At 28.1% G+C, this 22,051-nt stretch overlaps 1 protein-coding gene across 2 annotated transcripts in view; it reads left to right on the top strand.

Annotated features, from left to right (window-relative positions):
* The window catches only part of Irsp53 (Insulin receptor substrate 53 kDa), a 140,265-nt gene that overhangs the window by 40,108 nt on the left and 78,106 nt on the right, over positions 1-22,051 (top strand). For both annotated transcript variants that reach the window (XM_074242244.1, XM_074242245.1), the window contains exon 3: positions 18,405-18,480. In XM_074242244.1, the coding sequence (XP_074098345.1) occupies positions 18,405-18,480 (76 nt within the window). The remainder of the gene's footprint in view (positions 1-18,404; positions 18,481-22,051) is intronic.

A 22,051-nucleotide genomic window follows, 5' to 3' on the forward strand; every position in this document is an offset into this window, starting at 1 on the left:
AAATACTGTAATTATTATTCATAAATACTGAAGATGTTTAAATTACAGGGCAACCTATTTAATAACGTTAAAGTAGGTCAAAAATATCTCATAATTAAATAAGACGTATTGTTACGGTTTTTTTTTTCGTGAATTTGACATTTTATTTGTAGTAAAGGTTAACATTTTTTATTAATATTTAAAATAATATATTTAAATAATTATTAACATGAAAGCTAGAGACTTTAGTAATTTTACCAATCAAAAAAATAAAACTCCACTATCTCATTCAAAAATTTTTTTTAATTATTCATAAATACTTCATTTATTTAAAATTTTTAAAAATTACTCTAAATTCAAGTCTGAATATTTTTTATTCGTTATAAAAAATTTCTTCTCAATTAAATGTAAATATAAATAAAATTCTTGAATTGGTTTTTTTGTTTAATAAAATTTAATTTTACCCATAACAATTAAAAAAATGTCAACAGTAAATAAATAGTAAAACTTAAAATTAGATCAAATCATCAATTAACTACTAGCTAATTTTGTTGAATATAGTCAACGTCGTTGCTATAATTACTATCTATATATAATCCTCTTACCTTACTTAATGTATTTCTCTAGTTATAAGTTTAGTTTTGAATAAATACTCAGTAAAGTATAGAAGTGTGTTCACTTGTTCTTATTGCACGCGTATCAATATCCAGCTATTAAGTTAACAAATTTTAACACTTTATTTAAAGAATGAAACGTAAAATAATTATTGTAATAATTGCCGACAGAAGTGTAACATACTTCAAGGTGATTTCAATCAGTTTTAAAAGTAAAGTGGTAATTATTTTTTAGTTAGTCGAAAATTCGTGTTACAAAAGTGCTTTTGATTAACCACCAATTAACAAATTATCAATCAAAACATATTAAAGAGTTAATCGAAGGAATTCCCACTTCTGTACCACTTTATCAGGCATTAATTAATTAATAATCTCGAAATTGGAAAATCAATTAGCTATTTGGCTTATTAATAAATTAATTCCGGACTTTTTTTTAAGTTATTATTATACATACTATCAAAAAGTACATGTTGCAGAATAAAAATAATTACTGTTTACATCATTTCATGAAATTATGAGAGTGTAAACAAAAATGTGGTTGAGAACCACTGGGGAATTTCCGACTTTTGGCCATAAAAAATATCGAACGATACTTTGTAACGAAATAACGAAATAATTGCTTAGCGCAATGATTATTGTTCCATACATCATTAAGGTTTATCGGAATTTAATAATTTCGGATATTTCCGTAACTGATAGGAACGTTATGTGTCAAAATTTATGATTCACGATACTGTAAAAAAAATTAAAAAAAGATGATTTTAGATACAATTTCTCATTCAAAATAAATTGCTCCATTCAGAAATTTTAAAGACCATCAAATTTTACCATTAAAGTTTTATGAGATAAGAGGAAGTAACGCTCAAAAAATATAAAACTCGTCAAAGAAAATAAATTTAAAATGCTTGAAAATATTCACAATTAAATTCAACTTTATGATTTTATCTTTTTATGACCTACTACAGGAAAATGCTTCAAAGGTTTAATATTTGTGGGTTATAATTTTTCCAGACGTCGTAACGTTTTGCATTCGAATCCGTTGTTGTTTCTGGGTATCTATAATTTTTTTCTATTAAAAAATTTTATTGCGCAGAATAAACACATTTTTACAGAAAAAAAAAATTTTGTTTTCAAAAATCATTTTTTCTTTTTTCCAATGATAGTTTTCATGACCTACTCTCAACTGAAAAAATTCACACTAATAAAAAAATAGTTTTTCATCCGTATTGACATCACAGCTTAACTTTTTTCAAATGCACATCGTTAAACAAATAAAAATAATTAACAAAATATAAAATTTCAATATTTTATTATATTAATTTTTCATGTTCACTTCTATAAATATTTGTTTTCTACTGAACAAACGAAGCCATTTTTTTCAATGAAAGTTTCGAATATGAATTTATTGATTTATGCTTTTTAATAAAAAATTGTTAACTTCTTTTTCAAACCTTGAATTCTTCACTAATAAAAGGGACAATTTTTACGATTTTATATATTTTTTGAAGATAGTCAATTTTTTGAAGTATTCAATAGCTTTTTGATTCCATATGTTAATTGTCTGACATTACAATAAAATTCCTGGTAATTGATTTTAACGACGATTAAAATTTTCTAAATTTATTTAAGAAGAGTCTAAACCATTTATATTATGATTAAAAATATAAAAAAACCATTAATCAAAAATTTTTCTTACTCATAATTTGTAATTTTGCTTATTAATTTAATTTTGCTAGCGAAACTCATTCAATCCTAAAAATATTTATCATCTGTTAATAAATATTTGCTTACTGTTAATAAATTTTATTTTTTTCCCTAAAAATGTTTATTAAAATTTAAAAAACAATTTTTTCTGAATAAATTAGTTTATTAAACGTTACTAACTTCTCCTATTAGTGCCGTGAAACATCAGCTTGTATCATACTAAACAGGATTATGAAAATAGGTTAGAAGCCATTTCATTACTGTAAATATTATAAGCCTATTTATCTGCTCACATTTATTATAATAGCGTAAAATTGCGCATCTACATAACGGAGCTTAATGATCGGTAATTTCTTCCTAAAACATTAACTAATAGATAAAGATCGTTATTTAACCGATCTTAAAGGTTTTTAATTTTAATTACAGTGTATTACTATTAACCCTGTTTAATACAAAATAAAATTAAAAATAGTCTGACGTTAATAAGAGGAAGACGACAAATTTCGTTGCTAATTAAACACGATGCGAGATAAATTTTACAGGAAGGTAATATATACATATATATCTGTTCGGTTTGTAAAGCTAACGGAGCAAAGCGAGAATCGACGTATGTAAAGAGAGATAGGATGTTTAAGTTTACAGGAGGAGTATATTTCATGTTTACGGTGCATCGAGTGAAGTAAACCATTACATCGGATATAAGTATGAGTATAAATGTTGTACAACTGAGCCAACCCGAGTTAAGTCTAAGCGAGAAACCATGATAGGAAGCATAAATTGGTACTGAGAGAAGAAAGACAAACAAATGTATTATACATGTACTGCATGAATTTATGCATTAACTTGATATGAAGATGAAGACAAAGACAGACCTACTGACTAAAGAAAGAGGGCTATGTTTACCGTTAGAAACGAGACGACGCCTCGTGTCCAATATATATAACCGGTTTCGGCTTGTATTTTATGTTTTTTATTAATTTAACGTTAACATTTGTGTTTAAATTTTTCGAGTTTCAATGATGACAGTTTAATCCGAGAAAAAATGGTTGGATTCAATTGTAGATTATAACATATGATTATACATAAATTTGTATAACTATATGTTATATCTAACTACTTACGATTAGATATTCAACCTCTTACGAAGAAATAATTCGAATCAATTTTAATTTAGCAGATGTAATCATATGTACGTTTGTACGATTATTTTTGCTTATATATGATTAAATATGACTTTTTGAATCAAAATAAATTTTATTTTTATTTTATTTTATTTAAATAAATAAACCCAACAGCCTAGGCCATTAACAGGGTTAATAGTAATACATTAGTAAGTACAAAAAAATTTTTTTTGATGCATAACAAGATGACTTACAGCTAGCATAGTGATTTTATTGAAAAATTGCTAAATGAAAAGACTAATGATGAGTTAGCAATTGCAACTCATGAAAATAATAGCAAATAACAAGAATAAAAAGAAAAATAAGAAACAAAGTAAAATAATAATGTAATAATAGTAATACTTCTTATAACATTTATAAAATTGCACACATTCAACGCCATTTAGTTGCTAGTTTGCCAAGTAACGCTGTTAAATAGCCATGAGGACAGTTCGAAGGGTCAAGTGAGACCCTAATAAATGATTGTTAGAAATACTTATGTTTGAATATTTAATTGCGAAAAAAAATGAGATTTAAAAAATAATGATCAAATAGTTACTAAAAATTGATGCAACATCTAACTGTTTGAGTTTGAGCATCAGAAAGAGAAAAATTATAAAAATACTATCGGAGGCGACGGACTTTGTTTTGTACACACGTCTTAAATTTAGAAATTTTAAGCTTATTTAAATGAGCTGTTACAGTCTGGACCGTTTTGAAGAAAATTATTATCAAAATGTTATTATAATGTAATATTTTAATTAGTACGTGTCTTGTCTTTATTAAAATTCTGAAGCAGAATCAAAAGTTTTACAGTCGTGTTAATTTCTATCTACAAATCAATTTCAAATTTAGATTGATCTCAAAACTAATTCATATTTGTGTTAAAATATGAATTTTAATCTTAAATTCATTTTGAATTTTTTTGCACGGGTTAATACTGTGATCGCAGTGCTGTCTGCCAGATCCAATGTAAAAAATTCCAAGATCAACAGCAATTTATAAATAAAAAATTAATCAAATAAACATTTTCCCGTGGACTGAATTGTGAATTTAAACCGGTCTCGAATCCACCTGAAGACACACGAAAAATTTCATTAAAATCGGTACAGCCGTTTAGGAGGAGTTCAGTGACAAACACACGCACAGAAAAAAAAATAATACACATATAAAGAGTATTATTATTTTTATTAGTATTAATTCTCTAAAAAAAAAAACAATTATTATTATTGTTTTTTTTTTTAATAATCGGGATGTTTGGGTGTAACACGGAGAAATTATGTTATATGACTATCATGATAATGACGGGTCATAAATGATACTTGATTCAATGTCGGTTATAAATAACTGAACCGGGATTTCGTTAAAAAACCAGGTAATAAAATACTGTAGGTAAAACTCGAATTTCAATACCTTCGGTTTTTAGTGTATAGATATATGTACACGTATTGATAGTATACCGTACCTATGTATAGTATGTTCTATTTAACTTAAACGTGGAAAAAATAACTGAATATCGATGGACCTTTTATCTATCAACGTTCGTATTACGGGGGTCTATTTGATCTGTATAACACATGGGATTATTGTAAAATTTACGTGAACTGAATTTTAGTAAAACAATAGTATTGACCGGAATATTATTTACAAAAAGCTTTCAAAGTTTTAATTTAACGCGCACAAAATTTTTTAGTTTTATTATTTTTGTGTTTTTTGTTAATTAGAGAAAACTTTTTATTAAAATATTTGTTGAAAAATTTTTGAATTCTGTAACAGCTTTTGCAATTGTTGATTTATGTTAGGAAACAAATTTATTTGATTAAGGCTAAGCGGTTCAGCAATTTAGTGAGTATTTTTAAGTTCATTAGTGACATAAATTTATTATCTGGTTAATTCGGTAGATAAATTTTTTTCTGAGAGGACGGGCTATAAAAATTGAGATAAGAAATTAGAATTTTGTAAAAAATTGTATTTAATGCTGAAAAGAATATACTAAAAAAATTGAAGTTATTTAATAAGAAAATAACATTTTTTAGTAAATTTTGCTGGATGTCATACTTTAAAAAAATTTTTAAATTGAAATATAAATTAAGGGGATCCAGTGGTCTAGCGGCCTAAAATTTAAGCTATTTTAAAAAATTTTATTTCTATATGAAGTTGATGATTAATGCCTTCAAATTTTTTTTACAATTATTCTATTATTTATTAACTAAATAAAAATAAAAATTAAGTCAAAAACAATTTTTTTTAATTAGAAAAATGGCGCTAAAATTCCTTTCTCCAAAAAAATGGACCTGACTGGTGCGTGTCGATTGATATCTCCCTCTGATCTAAAAAAAAAATGACGGATTTTTAATGAGTATAAGTATAGTTATCCTCGGAACTAGAATGGAAAAAAAAAAAAAAAAATATTTGAAAAAATGGCGGGTAGTTAAAAGCACGAATCTGAAACTCGTTTTCAAAAAGTGCCTTTAACTACGTGCCATTTTGTCAAATATTTTTTTTTTTTTTTTTTTTTTTTTTTCATTTTAGTTCCAATAGCTATACTTATATTCATTAAAAATCAGTCATTTTTTTTTTATTTCAGATCAGAGGAAGAGATCAGTCGACACGCACCAGTCAGGTCCATTTTTTTTTGGAGAGGGGAACTTCAGCGCCCTTTTTCTAATTAAAAAAAAATTTTTTTTTGCCTCAATTTTAATTTTTGTGTAGTTAATAAGTAATAGAACAAGTGTAAGAAAAATTTGAAAGCATTAGTCATAACCTTCATGTAGAAATAAAATTTTTTTAAATAGCTTAAATTTTAGGCTGCTAGACCACCAGATCCCATTAAGTAATTATTTCGTCGAATTTATTAAAAAAATTTTAATTGATTTAGATATAAATAATAAAATATTTACTAGAACTCTTAAAATTGAAAAATTTTGTTCACCGAATTTTGGCTTAATATTATTTTTCTGAATCATAATAACGAATTCATATAAATTAACTATAAATAAATTAACCGTAAATTATGCAAAATATAATTAGATTTTAATATATTTAAAAATATTTCTTCCCTACGGTATTATTACGCGAATTCATTAAGCCCTCATTGAGTGAATGAATTTTATTGAACAAAAGATTTATTGTATTTTGAAAAAATCATTTTTTTTTAGTATAGAATATAAATATACATTTAAAAACTTACTACAACAGAGGAATTAATTGTGTTATTAATTACTTATTAGTAATTAGGTTACAACTTTTATCTAAAGTTCATTTACCGAAATTCAGTCATATTTGTGTTGATAAAAACCGAAAGTCATTTTTAGTATAATTTTTATCTTTGTCATTATTAAACTTAATGTCATTAATGATACGTCGAATCCATTAGACCGCTGAACAAACAACCAAAAGCCGGCAGGTATTATTGATAATTATCCTCATTTGTACTTATAACTAATTGATATGAAGACGGTATCAATTAATAAAACCGTGGAAAATTTTTCTGATATGACATGATTTGTCCATGTAAAGTCTGATAGGTTTTGATATTTCCAAATATAATTTTTGATATCCTAATTTGCCTATATAGGACTTAAAGATGTTTCGAGAAAAAACCGTTTCTTTAAAATTTTTTTGAAATTTTGAGTACTTATGCTCATAAGTATCCTCTATACGCAGGAATTTTTTTAAATAGTCCTTGCGGCACTGAATTTTGAAATATTAGCATTTAAAATTTGTACATTTTACATATAAACGTTTTATTAAATATCAATCGTATTTTTCATATAAAATCATTAATTGAAGATGTAAAAAGTATTTTTTATCAAAAATAACATAAACAAGCGGTATTCATTTTTTTATAAAAAATGTTTGAAGTTAGTGATTTTCGATGTTTTACTTGAGTGCAAGTAAGTGAGCGATAGTCTGTAAAGAGAGGCAGCACTAGTGCGTGAGAAAGAAACCAGTAGCCATAACCTATTGGTGTCTTTTTCTTGTCTATGAACGTCTTTAATATGGTCACATCTGCCCATTCATAATTTTTTGGCCAAAGTTAATGTAAAAAATCTCCGACGGAGGGCGCATGGTCGCTAAATTTTCTCTTCACGAGAGATATAATTTTTAAGAGTTAAGTTTTCAAATAAGAATGTTATTTTCACTCTACTATAGAGCTTAGCTGATATTAATTCAATAGTTTAATCAATTTTTGTTTAATGTGGCGTGATAATTGATGTACACATTTTAATAAAAAATTGAAAAACTATTTTAAATTATTTTTTTTTTATAATGGTCATATAAGACTAGATAAGGCTATATAGTGGGCATCAGAAAAATTTTCTCATATATAGAGAAGATTTTATAATTGGAGTAATTAAAAATCTAATAACATGCATTAGTAATTACTATGTAGATAAATTTAACTGCAAACTATTAAATAACCGTTAAAAGGGATACACCTAGATTGATTTCAGAGTAATTGATATTGATAACCGCTGAATAGTGGCGCGCTGGTTGATTGGATTGTTATAAGTAATCAACACTACTCACGCCGTAATCAGTGTCCAATTGAAAAATTACTCCCCCGTTGTTTCCTCGCACGACTTTAATATTGAGTTATGAGTAAAAGCATCACCTATCACCTATCAGCTATCACATATCACACATCACACCTCGCGCGTATCCATTATTTATTCTCCAAGCATTTTATTGATTTTAAATCGCGAATAGAAGCGATACGTTGCATGCTTTCTATCCGTCACTCTTCAGTGTTTCAAACAAGTTTTGGTATTTCACGAATATAGTACGTGTTATAAAAACCGACGTACAGACAATACACTTTTTTTCTTTTGTCAATGGATGCATACATAATATAAGCAATACACTATCCCAGAAATCATAAAATGGATTTTCAATGTGACGCGTGGAAAATGTATTACAAAAAAATTTTTTTAATAACTCATAACTTTTAAGTACTTTGCTACCTAATGAAATTCTTTAGGAAATTCAATGAGCTTGCGAGTCTTTTGCTTTTCGACAAAATAATCTTCTAATGCATCCTTACTGTATATTTAATAGTGTTCCAAAATTCAAGGACATCAATAGGCTTGTCATATTGTCTTTTTTGTCCTTTTGTTAAATATTTTATAGAAATACTTCAAAGCTTTCATATTTTTTACCTACATTGAAAAAAAAAAAAATTAATTCAAGAGAAAATTCTTGATCCCAGAAAGTTATTTTGAAGAGAAACAGTTACCTCGAGTCATGAATTTCTTGTCTTCAAATTTTTTTAGCGTAGCGAAATTCAATATTTTCAATCGAGAGTATGTTATCTTTGTAAGAAACAATCAAATTTTTTATTAAAGTATGTAATTCTCGAAAATTAACAATTATTTTTTTTTTTTTCAAGAATATTATGTTATTGGTTCAAAAAAAAGTATCTGCTTTCAACATAAAACATAAAAAAATATTTCATATGAATCTTTTCTGAAAGACATTTAAGGATAACAATAGTGAAATTTTGACCATAAGATTTTTTTAAATCAAGAAGTTTTTTTACAGAAGAGAAAAGATTAAATTTGACCAAATGTGATCAGATCTGATCACCGAACTTGTTGGAAATTGAAGTACTAGAAGCACTTGTAGATCTTCCAACTTTTTTTAATAATATTCATAAATACACTGGCATATGAATCGTAAAATAAAAAAATTAAATACCTAGGCATATTTATGTTCAACCGCTGGCAATTATAACGAACTAAAAAAAAAAAACAAAAAAAAAAAAACATTGAAATGAATGGAAAGAATGCTATAATATTTACGTATTTCTGTGGATCTGTAGATAAATAATGTACAACGTACGTTGTTGTGTTATTGGCATTACTCGTAACGATATATCTATCGATATTTCCATAAAAAAAGACCATAAATGTCATTTTTCCGCCGTTGGAACAACATTTTATGGCAAGTTTCTCTTGCTGCGTGTCATCTACTGTAAATTTTTATTATTCTACGCCTCAATATAAATTTTAGTTCTTTCAATTGATATTCCGCCCAAGAAATATTTACATAAAAATCATTGTAGTCCGGATGAAAATAACAGTGAGATAAAAACATTAAATATTCATGTTTGTTGCGGGAAAAGTCATTTGTATCTGATAATAATAATTTTTTTTTATTTTATCTACTTTTTAATGATCAGAGAAAATGAGACCAATCCAATTGCAACATTCCATTTTAAAGTATTTAATTATCAAATAGAACTCTAATAAATGACAAATTTTTTAAAATACTACTCGTGCACCATTGATAGCATCGTTATCTTTCATCGAACTTTTCAACCACTGGATATCGATTCATCGAACATGATGAAAGCAACCTTTCAAATTTTTAAAATTGTAATAGAACTCTTTTATATACATAAACAAAAAGTAGTTGCATGACGGATCTTAATTATTCAAGTTCTTTGTTTCACGTGTTGCGATTTTTTTTGCTGTACCAGAATTTGAACTTAAAAATTAATCATGCATAAATTTTCAAAAATATTTACATCGTTTCCTTCATTTATTGATACAACGGAATTTACGCTCAGTTTAATAGTCCGATGCTTGATAAGGATTCTTTCTGATTATCGCTATTGAGAAGGAAATATTTTAAATAATTAGAAAATTGCTGATAATTACCAATATTTTGCTCGGTCTTGCGATTGAAAAACCTAACTTGTTGATCAGTCTAAGTGAATAATACAATTATAAGAAGAAAAGAAAATTTAACGTGCATGAACAAGAACTCAGTAAAATTGAATTTAAAAAATGATCAATTTTAATGAATTTCATGAATAATTACAATAACTAATAAATGCATGTTCACGATGCACTAATTATCGTAAAAAACTAATTAAAATGTAAAATTCTGTCGACGGTATTCATAATATGATTTATGATGGACCGTTATAGTTACAAGTTATAATTATAATTTTTTCCCTCCTTTCCTCTCTCAATTAATTTAACATTACGTTAAATCGTTTTACATTTTCTACGGTAAATAATTTCTTACTCCTGCACTATCCGTAGCATATAATATGAATTCCAACACAAATTTTCCTAACTCATTCCGCTTCTCTGCTCAACCAGGTATTATTCCATTTACTGATGGTTTATATTTTTTTTTTTGAGTAAACATTTTTCCAACATCATTTTTGTATACTTTATTTACTTTTTTCAATCGATCCGAGATGAGATTGCAGTATACACAGGGCGGAGTGTTTAACGGGAAATTCAAGCAGTAGATCTAAGAGATCCTGTTAATTCGTTTGAGTCTCGATAGCTCGTTAACGATTTCCTTAACGACGTAAGTGAGAAAACACTATTTTAGGTCGTCAATCTTATAAGTTAATCGTTGTTTCGATACTTTATAATGATTCGGTACTTGACTTGTCTTTTATTAATATTGAGATTTTCTAAAACTTTAATACTAAATGTCATCTTTTAGATTTATGAATTTTATTGTTTTAGTTTGAAACTCATTTATTATTTTATTTATGCAACACTGACATTGTAAAATCAAGTCTTTTATTTTTAATGAATGTTTATTACTTGACAGGTATATAATCTGGTTATTACTCCATCTAAGGAGAGAAAAGCGATTAAAAATAATTATAAATAGAGAGGTGCTATAATTGCAAAAAAAATTTATTCCGTCTGTTTAAGACTTAATTAATTTTTTTTTGTTCCCTCAGTATTAAGAAAATAAAAAAAAAAAAGAAACTAGTAAAATTTTTTAACTGATTAAAGAGTGCCAAAAATGCTGAAAAATTATCATTTTCATGATCAATTTTAAGTAATACTGGCTATTACATTTCTAATTTCATAGACATTCTCATGTGCCATTCATGTACGTCATATCCCGTATTGCCAACGTTGAAATGTAAAAAAAAAAAGGATAGAAATACTGTTTTCTACTAATTTATTTAGTCACTTTTAAAAGTCAATACATCAAACAATCAGCATATTGTTATTTTAAATTACATTTTTATATAGTTAAGTTTGGTACCACCAATACGATCGTAATCTAAACTCATATATTTTCACGGTTTGATATTTATTTCGACGATAGTCAATTTTTATCTAAATAATTAAAAGAATAATTGAAATAGCTCAAGGCTCTGTTTGTTGTTTCAAATGAAATTTTTATAGTTAAATTTTATACCATCACAAAGTTCATGACCTGAATTGTAAACTTTCACAATTTTAAATATTTGGCTGCTGTCAATTTGTTATGTTAATTTTTTGGAGCAGTTTTAAATAGTTTTTAGTACATGAAAAAAAAATATTGTTAAAATAACTATCTAACGTATCCTCAAATGACGTTTCTTTAAAATAACAATCCGGTTTTCTGATTATTTATCTATTTATATATTTCACCTAAGCATACAGAGAATAGCTCTTGTAAATATAAGTAGTTTCGTCAAGACAGGCAACTGTTAATTAATTTGAAGATCTGTATAGTTAAGTCAACTAAATGTAACATCTAAAAGTTGAATTGGCTATACAGAATATCTCTAAGAAAAATGAGTATACGACGCATAATCAGAATAACGATACGTATCCTCATTCTGACGATATTTTTTTCTCCGTGTACTATCTAACTACAAGTTTGTTTCTTGACATTTTCTATTAATCTCTTAGTGATTGATCTTGTCATAACAATATTTTTTTGTTAATTTATTTCATAAACACTCAAATTATGTATATTTCAATTGACAATATCGAAAAATGATCAAGCCAATATTCTTTTTTTATTCATAACTCGCAATAGACAATAACTGCGATTGCTATTAGTATAATTAATATAATCCCTATAATTCTCATTAAATCATAACTTTGAATATTTTGAGTGATCATTTAATCAAATTTCAAAATTAATAATTTTCGAGAGAAGTTATTTCAATACTGAAAGTAACCTATTATAATCATAATAAAAAATCAGAACTAATTTAATCGTTTCTATAGAGAGCAAGTAGTTTAAAAAGTACTTGAGATTTTGTGTCAAGACTTTAAAGCAAATATTGATCTTTTTTGTTTCTATTTCTTTAGCGAGAGCCGATCATACTTATAACGCTTCGCGCTCAAAGTGTGCCGGCCAATAAAAGTAAATCTTAGTATTGATCATAATTCGACCGGAAATTAATGATTCGTAACCGAACACCAGTCATAGTAATAAACTTTCTAATAAATAAATAACAACTGTAATAATACAGTATCGAAAAGACACTCGATCAATTTCATAATAATTTAGCTACTTACTTTCTTGTGCAAATCAATTTATCTATCACCGCTCACAGTGAACAGCTATTGCTTTTGACGTTAAATAAATATAGAAACAAGTGCTTTTTTTTTTTTTTTTTTACAACAACGTTATACAGTTCTCGAGAATTGAGAGTGAGCCAATCATAATTTGGCGATTAAAGTAATAAAATCTAATCAATAAATCTATTTGTATGTATCATAAATTAGTAAAGAAAAATTATGTATACAAAACATTTTATTGTCAGCAATAATTCAGCGAAAGAAATGGATTACTTTATTCATCCGTTCAGCTGCTTTATACGTTTATAGAGATCAGATATTGAAATACGAATGACATCGATAAATTAATAGAAATGATTATTGAAATGCTATCAGCTATCAGATATAAATCGGGTTTCTATAACAACTTTTTAAAACTTATCTGGTTATTTATTTTGGTCTATTTTTACCGAATATTCATTCCACGTAACTTGCTGCGTTCGAGATTACAAGATATTCTCGTTTCGCTTGGATAAACTCCATCAGCGCTGATGCTGAATCTCTATATATATGTATATATGTATATAAATACTGCATATAGTATATAGTATAGTATTGATACACATAGATAGAATCGTAAAATTCTTTTCGCTGAACTAGCAGATCGGATAACCACTGATTTAAAGAATACAATAGCATCAATCGATTTCACTGATCACCTACGATTCTTTTTCTAGAATATTTCACTAACATCTACCGAATAGATATCATTGAATACATTTATTTAGAAATTAAAGAACAGTAGACTTTCGAAGGACACTTTCAATTGGTTTTAAAAATTTAACATTTTTCGTCGAAAATCCTTCTATTTTTTTTTTTTTTAATTTCAACATCGTTTTTTGGTGATCAGTTGAAAAGAACATAGCTGAATTAAACCTTACATTATATCGCACAAAATTTTTTTAAAAAATGTCATTGTTTTTCCATTACAATTATATGTAAATATTGTTCTACAAGTGCGATAGAAAATAAATCAAGACAATTTTAGTTCAAGAAATCGCTTGATTTTTGTAAGGCAAGTGTAGAGCACAACCTCATCCGCTTACGATCAGGGCAGAAAATTTTGTGTGACTGTTAATCAAAAGATATTGATTGCAATCAAACAAAATACTATTGAGTCAGTACTTTCAAAATAATCATATGGAAGGACTAAAAGAAAAATTTGATTAAAAAATTGTATTTTTGATAAGTTATAGTGTTTACGTTTGATAGAATATTTTTTATATCTTTAATTTTTTTAAATCTATGGTTTTTTTCTGTAAGTTGAAATTGTACGAAGTAAATTTCAACAATACAACATAAAATAATTTATTCATTTCTGTCTTTCTTGAAAATTTAATATTTATAAGTAAAAATATGACTAAAAATTATTTTTCCCTGAACTTTTATTGCGATTACATAAGACTTTATATAATAGTTTGTCGTTCGATAACAAAAGATGTTATGAACAATAGATAGTTTACCACTACACGTAAAGATATAAAAAATAACAGCGATTATAATCACACAGAAAGAAAAAGAAAGTAAAATGTAAATGAAAATATATAACAAACATTGTTTCTTGTTCAGTAGAGCTATTACAAGCGTAAAGTAACTTATAAATTATAACATATTAATACAGAATATATGTCAGCGTATACAATCTTTTGAGTGTAGAATATCTCGAGTGATATTTGCATAATAGTGAGCACAATTCCCGTCCTGAAGGAGAAAGCAATCTCGCCGTTGCTGCGCAGGTTATAAACACTTTAATAGCGTTATGTTAGGGGAACCTATCAACAAAATAAAAATAATCTGCTGCTAAAAGGTGAATGAACACCCGATTAACGGCCGTTTGATAAATAAATCTTCAAATAAATTTATTTATACATTACGATAAATAAGTAACGGGTTATTGCATACTAATATTTATTTTCTAATAACTCTACTGCTATGTATTATCATTATCACTGTTTTAAATGTTAAATAATAAAGATCGAGAGAATTATAAATATAATAGAAGAGTTGCGTAAGACCTTAAGTTGAACCCAAGTTTCGTAACCGCTCGAGGATTATTGCATAGTTTCGCTTGAGGCTTATAAATGTTTTAGCAGTTTAGTCCTTGTTTCTTTGTTTTATTTTTTTATTTTTTTTTTTCTATTGAAAATCATTATTATTTAAAGTTCCATACATTTATATGTTCAGAGCCAAGGGATTTGATAGCTCGGTGGAAAAAATATAAACCGGTCCTTACGAGGTATCCTTGGCCCCGGGGAATCTTTAAAATCGATTCCCGATACCAATGATTCCGTGAAATATAATCGATTCTTGTTTATCGTAAATCTCAGTCTTTTTCTATATTTTAATTAAAAGGTTGTCGACCTACTGAGTAATGTTGAAATTTTTGCTTAATGTTTACTGCAGTGGGCTGTCGCTCAGAGTAATCGAAATGTCAATCATCATTTGAGTTTGTATTTTCTGCAGTTAATATTTTCTCGATGAATTGTTTCGTATTGCAATTAATTTAATTTATAAAATGCAAGATTCTAGGTGAGAAATGCTCGAGTTTTTACTGATCATTCGTTTAATGATAAGTAATTTTTTATTGAGTAATTTTATGAGGCAATAGTTTGTAAATTTATTAAAATTTTAAATCGATAATTTTCTGGTAATTTTTTATGCATGAAGTCAAGATCAAAATTTTTATAAAATAGAAAAAACATCTTGATCCAAGGAGCTTATCTTTAAGGCAAATGATTGTCGCACTTTAAAAATTTTTTATGTTAGTCTGAGGGATCCAAATTATCAGCTAAAAGGATATCTTTTTAAATTGGTAATATCAAATTTTAAAGAGAAAACTTTAACCCTTCGTTACTCAAGCTATACGGGGATTTCCTGCACAACACTAAACCTAAGAGTTGGCGTGAATACGAGTGAGACACTACAGAAAGCGCGAGTAACGGAAGGTTAAATAAAATTAGGAAAACGATTGACCTTGAAGGCCATCCCTGCAACTTTTCGCTAATTCCATGCCTGAGCGCTTAAAACTGCACTTATGATATTTTTAAGCTCTCCGAGCTAAGAGAGTTAGCTGTTATATACTTTTGGGCTCTTAGCAAGAGGGGAATTTTTAAAAAAATTTTTTTTCCTTGAATCAAATAATTTTTTTTTTAAATATCATAATATTCTGACGAACAAAATCAAACAACGCAGGCGATGACTTAATAAAACATTTAAACGCATGCTATTCAAATTTCATACATGTATTCCAGGCACTCATATCTTATCCACATTACCCGGAATTTCATGCATGAATTTGAGCTTTGGCATAAAGTTTCTTTGGCATAAAGTTGTATCCTCCTAGCCGGCAGTGAGAATCTCAATTTCAAAATTCCTGAGTATCTAGCAAAGGTATAGGAGTATCTTTGCATATGTGTCTCCAGTATTAGGTATAGTTTCCGAATGAGAACCTGGTGCGGTTCGTACACCCGTTTGCATTCTGTTACACGTAACACCTCCCACCTACTCCATCAACGAATTGGTTTGTAGGGTTTGTAGGGTGCATATACTCAAGAAAGGGTTTGTTGCACTGTTGTACACAGTTTTCGGTTTGCATCCACTGGAGAACACAAGTGTCTCTTCTCTTCATCTCATTTTCCTTTCTTCTACCCTTTTCGCCCCCTTTCCAACATAGCCACTGTATACATGTTATACCATAACCTATAGTAGTCACCAACCACGTTTCCCGTTCGACAGTTGCCAAAGTTAAGATTTTCCGTCTTGTTTTCCTCTCCTGGAAAGGACCTGGAGCCTGATGTCGATGTGGTCGGATATCGATCGTAGCTGCTGACGGGTAAATTAAACTCGGTTTACCAACGTTTCCTCCCGGATTTTCCCCATCCTCCTCTGTGCCTTCTCCACAGTGACGTTTTCCTTCTTCAGCTGCACCATATTGTACCGAATGCCGCTCTAGCTATAACTGCCGCCGCCGGAAATATGCGAGATCGCGACGGATTCTCCGACTTGCCTCTGCACCATATAAATTTATTTCTAATGCCCTTGATAAATTTACTAAACATTCATTCATATATATACCAACAATTTATTAAAATATTCTCCTGGGTCATAACTGTGCTCTTGTTATTGACATTTCTCCATAAATATTTTCCTATATTGATTATATTAGATTATGATTGTTTTATTAATCTACTCAATAATTCAAATAAATTCTCTTGAAATACTTCAGCTTGTGCGGCTCTTTTATTCATATTTTGTTGATATATCTTCTGCGTTTATTATTAATATTATTAAAATTTATTTATTATACGAAAGTTATTTTGGAGCAGCTTAATTATAAATTTATTATCGAAGCTCAATCAAATGTTTGCTAACTCAACTTGCCATAAAGTTCTGCTTATCGATTTTGTTGTTACAAGTATTTTCGTGAGCTATAATTCAGAACGGATATCGCGGATTAAGGTTTGAGGATAATTAATAAATACGTTGGAGATAAAAGGGAAAGTTATTTTGTTATTTAAATTTTACCTATTATCGTCTGCTTTTGGAAAATCTTCTTTGGAAGAAAATGAATGCTCTTACTGACGAGCATAATTGTAATAATATTTTTTTTTCTTAAGAAATAAAAAAATTTTTTGACAGAATTATTTATCGCTAATTCTAAAACTTAACCAATTAATCATCATTGAGGGAATCATTCGATCAAAGTGCTCCAAAATTTACCTATCAATTGATTTATAACTTGGAATAGTGATCAGTTATCACTAAAATTCGATTAGTCAAACAACAATCTTGAAACTAGCCTTGTCAGATTTCCAGACACCGAAACCACTCGAGAAGATTTTCCACTCAATATAAATTGTTCAGCCATCTGAATATTGATTGCATTGGGTCAATTCAAACGAAATGAAACCTCATGAAAATATTTTCGCTTAGCAACTCTACTACCAGTTTGGTCCCTCCTATTTAAGATAATCTAAATTTGACAAGATAAAATACTAGCCAATTTAATTTTCCCGGTTATCTTTAATATTGAAAATGCAATCTCACCTCTTGATTCTCTGTCTTCCTGACAGTTTCTCGTTTTCTCTCGTGAAAGAATAACAGTGCAATCTTATAGCGCCGTGCAGAGAGAACCTTAAAACCAGATAAGATATTTCATCCTAAAAAATCCTTTAAATATTTCGAATATTTTACTCTTTTTCTACTTTTAACATGTAACATATCCTTCGAAATTTTTCATTGCATTTCACAGAATGCATAAAGCTCATTCTGAATAATCATACGGTCCAGCAAACGATTCAAATCCATACCGTACAAATCCATATAACTGGAAATGTAACCAAAAGGAAATATAACGAAAAAATAAGAAATAAAGATACTGAGAAATATCCAATAGACCGTATAAAAAGCGTTTATAAAAGTTTCCGAGTATCCCAATGCGGTTAGGAAAGAATTGTTGGGTGACGGCATTATAGTCTAGCCTAGGGTGGAAACGATACCCGTTCGCCAGGGAATAGAATGGAAACTTTTTAAATTGAACAAGTCGATTGAGATTTAAGGATCTGTAATATATGAATATATGCCCCATTCTCATTCTCTTTTTTATTTATATTTTACAGAATATCCTGGACAAGTTCAACCCGGGAGCTCGGCAGCTGATCAACGCCGGCAAGGCGTATCTCAAGGCACTACATGGTGAATGAATTTTATTTTATTATTTTCATAAAAAGAAAACATAAAGAAATCCCGTTCTGTATAAAAAAAAAAAAGCAAAATTGGAGAGATTTATATTATGAAATTGATAAAATGAAAAAAAAAATATGAAGAGTAAGTTTGTTTCGTCTTTTGAGGTCTTTGGTCTCGAAATCGAGTGTCACTTTGCCAAACTCCTTTCCACGTTTCACTTCTTTGTCCTCTTCACTCAGTTTCTTTCACTCTCAGCTTGAACTATTTTCCTTACTCCGTTTCATCTCAAGTTTCAAGAACATTTGAACCCTATCCATCAGTCTTTTCAAGGATTCCCGTTTTACTTTTACTTACTGCTTTATTATTTTTATTTTTTTTCCCTTTTCTCGTTCAATTCTCTTCTCATGTTTACTAGTTTCGAGGTACTCAAGAGTAAACATCAGATTCTATTATGCTTCTTAAGACCATTTCTTTTTCTTTGCTATCCGATCAGACCCATCGTCGTCTGTTTGTTCAAAAGCTTTTACATTATCTTTTTTTAATTTTTTCACCCTTTATGCTTTCGTCTGTATTTGCTGACAAACAAACTCAAATAAACATTGGGCTTGCTCATAGTTGTCAAATAAATTATTTAACTATTACAGAGACCTTACATTACCACTCGTTACTATTTAGGGCATATAAGGCCATAGTTGAAAATATTTTACTGGTTAAATTGAAATATAATCAATAATTTAGATACTTTGAAAAAATTGAATGCAACGTTTCGTTTTAAAAACACCGATAGTAAAAAACAATAAGCATTGGTCAAAAAATAATTGTTATATATTGATATTGATTATAAATAGAATTAGAAGAAAAATTGTAATTTTCGACGAAAAAATTTTAAAACACAAATTAAAATTTCTGATGAAAAAAATTCAAATTAATTCATAAATAACGCGCTCAAAATATAGTTTTATTATTTTGATAGCTTTTATTTGTAGAGGATGTTTTCCCCGTTCATTGTTATCAAATAAACAGTATATTACTGATGTGGCACGTTTTATCTGCATCAGAGGGAGCTTTCAGCGCGATATCACGAACATACGTATAAAGTTAGCCTTGTTATAATTCAAACGATACCGTTTTTCCGATGAAACAAGGCACAAGAAATAACTCAACAATCGAAAAATTAATATTTACTGTGGGGAACTATTTATAGATTCATCTGTATGACAATTTCGTTATTTATTTAACTTGTTTTATATTTTTGAGCTACATGAAAATGCGTGACTTATAATAAATAAACATATCGCAGAGAAATAAAGGTTCTTGAACGATTATATCCGAAAAAAATTTTCTGGCATTATGACTGAATGACTGATTGAAATATATGGTATAAATTTTACCAGGTGATGTAAAAACGTAATTTTAACTTATAATAATCTCATGTTAGCTAGGATTGATTGATTTAAAATTTTGATAGCGTATATATTAAGTATTGTACTCTATTATGTCTCTTTAAAATCTCAAAAATTTTTTAGAATTTCGCATTATAAGCAAATTACTTTGAAAAAAAAAAAAGTACACAACTACATCATGACAGTTTATGTAAATTACAATATTTGATCAAGCTAACATCAAAAAGATTGAAAGGTCTTTTATTTGTCGTTAATTAATGTCACTCAACCGCCTCCAGTGTATTAATAGTAAAACCGTCGATCCAACAACAAAAGCCCTGTTTGAAATCAATGTAATGCTATTTTTCGTACCATCTCATATTGATTTTTACTATCTGTTAAAATATTGTAGTCATAGTAATCAAATTTATTCAGAATTAATTTTTTTTTTCCAGTCATAATAATCAAATTTATCCGGAATTCATTTTTTTAGTCTTCTTCCTTCTTCTTGTTCTTGTTCTATCCTGAAGGGATTTTCCGGTATTATAAATTCTGCTTATTTTCTCATTTTTTTTCAGCTCTTTATTTTTCTTTTGCGCCTCATTCGTTGGCTGTTAAAGCGATTGGGTTTCAAACTGTCGCGCTCACGTACTCGCTGAAAATCTCTAACGTAAGCGCAGCTTAAATTTGGCTTTGTCACGGGAGACGCGTTTTCATATATGTACAATCGTGTCCATACTAGGTGGCGTGGAGTGAGGAGAGAATCTATGTTATACCTTTACCTTATACCTTTACTTCACTTTTATACATACGCCGAGCTCGTGAAATATAGTTAGGGATCTGCAAGTACAGACAAGTCGAGAACATTACTTATGAGCTTTTAGGAGCTTCATGCCTCGTATAACTATTGGCTTTGAAATATCGATTGAAACCTTACTAATGTACTTCATATTTATCACTTTCTGTAAGAATAATTCTCTCTTGCCCTCCCCCTTCTAAATTTTTATTCTTTTTGGCTATTGTAGATTTTATTCATAAATGAGAATCATCCTGGGATTAAGGATTAGAATTATAAGTTGGCTTAGCTTGATATTTATTGCAGTGTTGTAGTTTTTTATTCAAATTTATCCGAATTTTTTGTCAAGAATTTTTCTTTCCGTAAATTTGATAACTTAAATTAATGAAAATCCTAGAGTGGCATAATATTAAAAATAACAGACGTCTGAGGAATTTTTGCATTTCTATAATAAAAAAAATTAAAAAAAAAAAAATCTAAGTAGATGGCACAAAATTCATATGTTCTAGTTTTTAACGAAAATTGAGATTGAAGAATCTAGTGAGCCGGCCAAAGCCGCAAGAAGTTCAATCATAATTCCAAGTACGAAAGTCGTGATAGTACTTTTGTAATATTGAAATACGAGATATTGAGAATAATTATTTTTTTAATTTTTAGGTAAAAAAATTGCAAATTTTTAAAAATTCCAAAAAAATTTTAAACTTATGAACAATTTTTTTTAAAAAAAATAATTTTAAAAATAACAGATTTTTTTTAACAATTTTCATATTATGATTGTCACAACGGACTAAAATTACGATTTTTTTAATCGATCAATTATAGCGATTATATTGATTATCGTACTCTAATAGTCCTCAATATAAAATTGAGATGAAATATATGTGGCATCAATTTATTCGTGATGTGATTGCTCAAATATATCATAAGCATGAAAATATATGCAAATTCTATATTCAAGAGCGCGCTTGCGCGCGCAAATTCAAATTCTAGTATAATTAAAAAGGAACAATGGGGAATTACTTGAAAATTATTTCTTTGTTAAAAATAATGATATTTTTTCGGTTAATCTAAATTTCGAGGCACGTGTAACTAAATATAAGATAACTTAACTACTTGGATTTCTTACGATTCCTCATATCAGTGTATTCGATATTATATTTATTTCGATCTTTAACTTGTGTTTGCGTTCGGTAAATATTGAACCTAATCATTTTATTACACTTACACTGCTAATAGTTTTATGAGTCATTAAAAATTAACGATTCTGAGTTTCGTGATTTTATTTCACCCGAGCCAATTAGAGGTAAAGTCTTTATCAAAGTATTTTTTGTGAGTAGTAAATTACAAGATATTTATAGAATTTTATATATATATTTAAAAAAAATTAGGTTTTTTTTACGTT

This window comes from Cotesia typhae, unplaced genomic scaffold, assembly GCF_013202065.1.
Source record: "Cotesia typhae breed Kobodo isofemale line unplaced genomic scaffold, CoteBio_Ctyphae contig_4, whole genome shotgun sequence".
Lineage (NCBI taxonomy): Eukaryota > Metazoa > Arthropoda > Insecta > Hymenoptera > Braconidae > Cotesia > Cotesia typhae.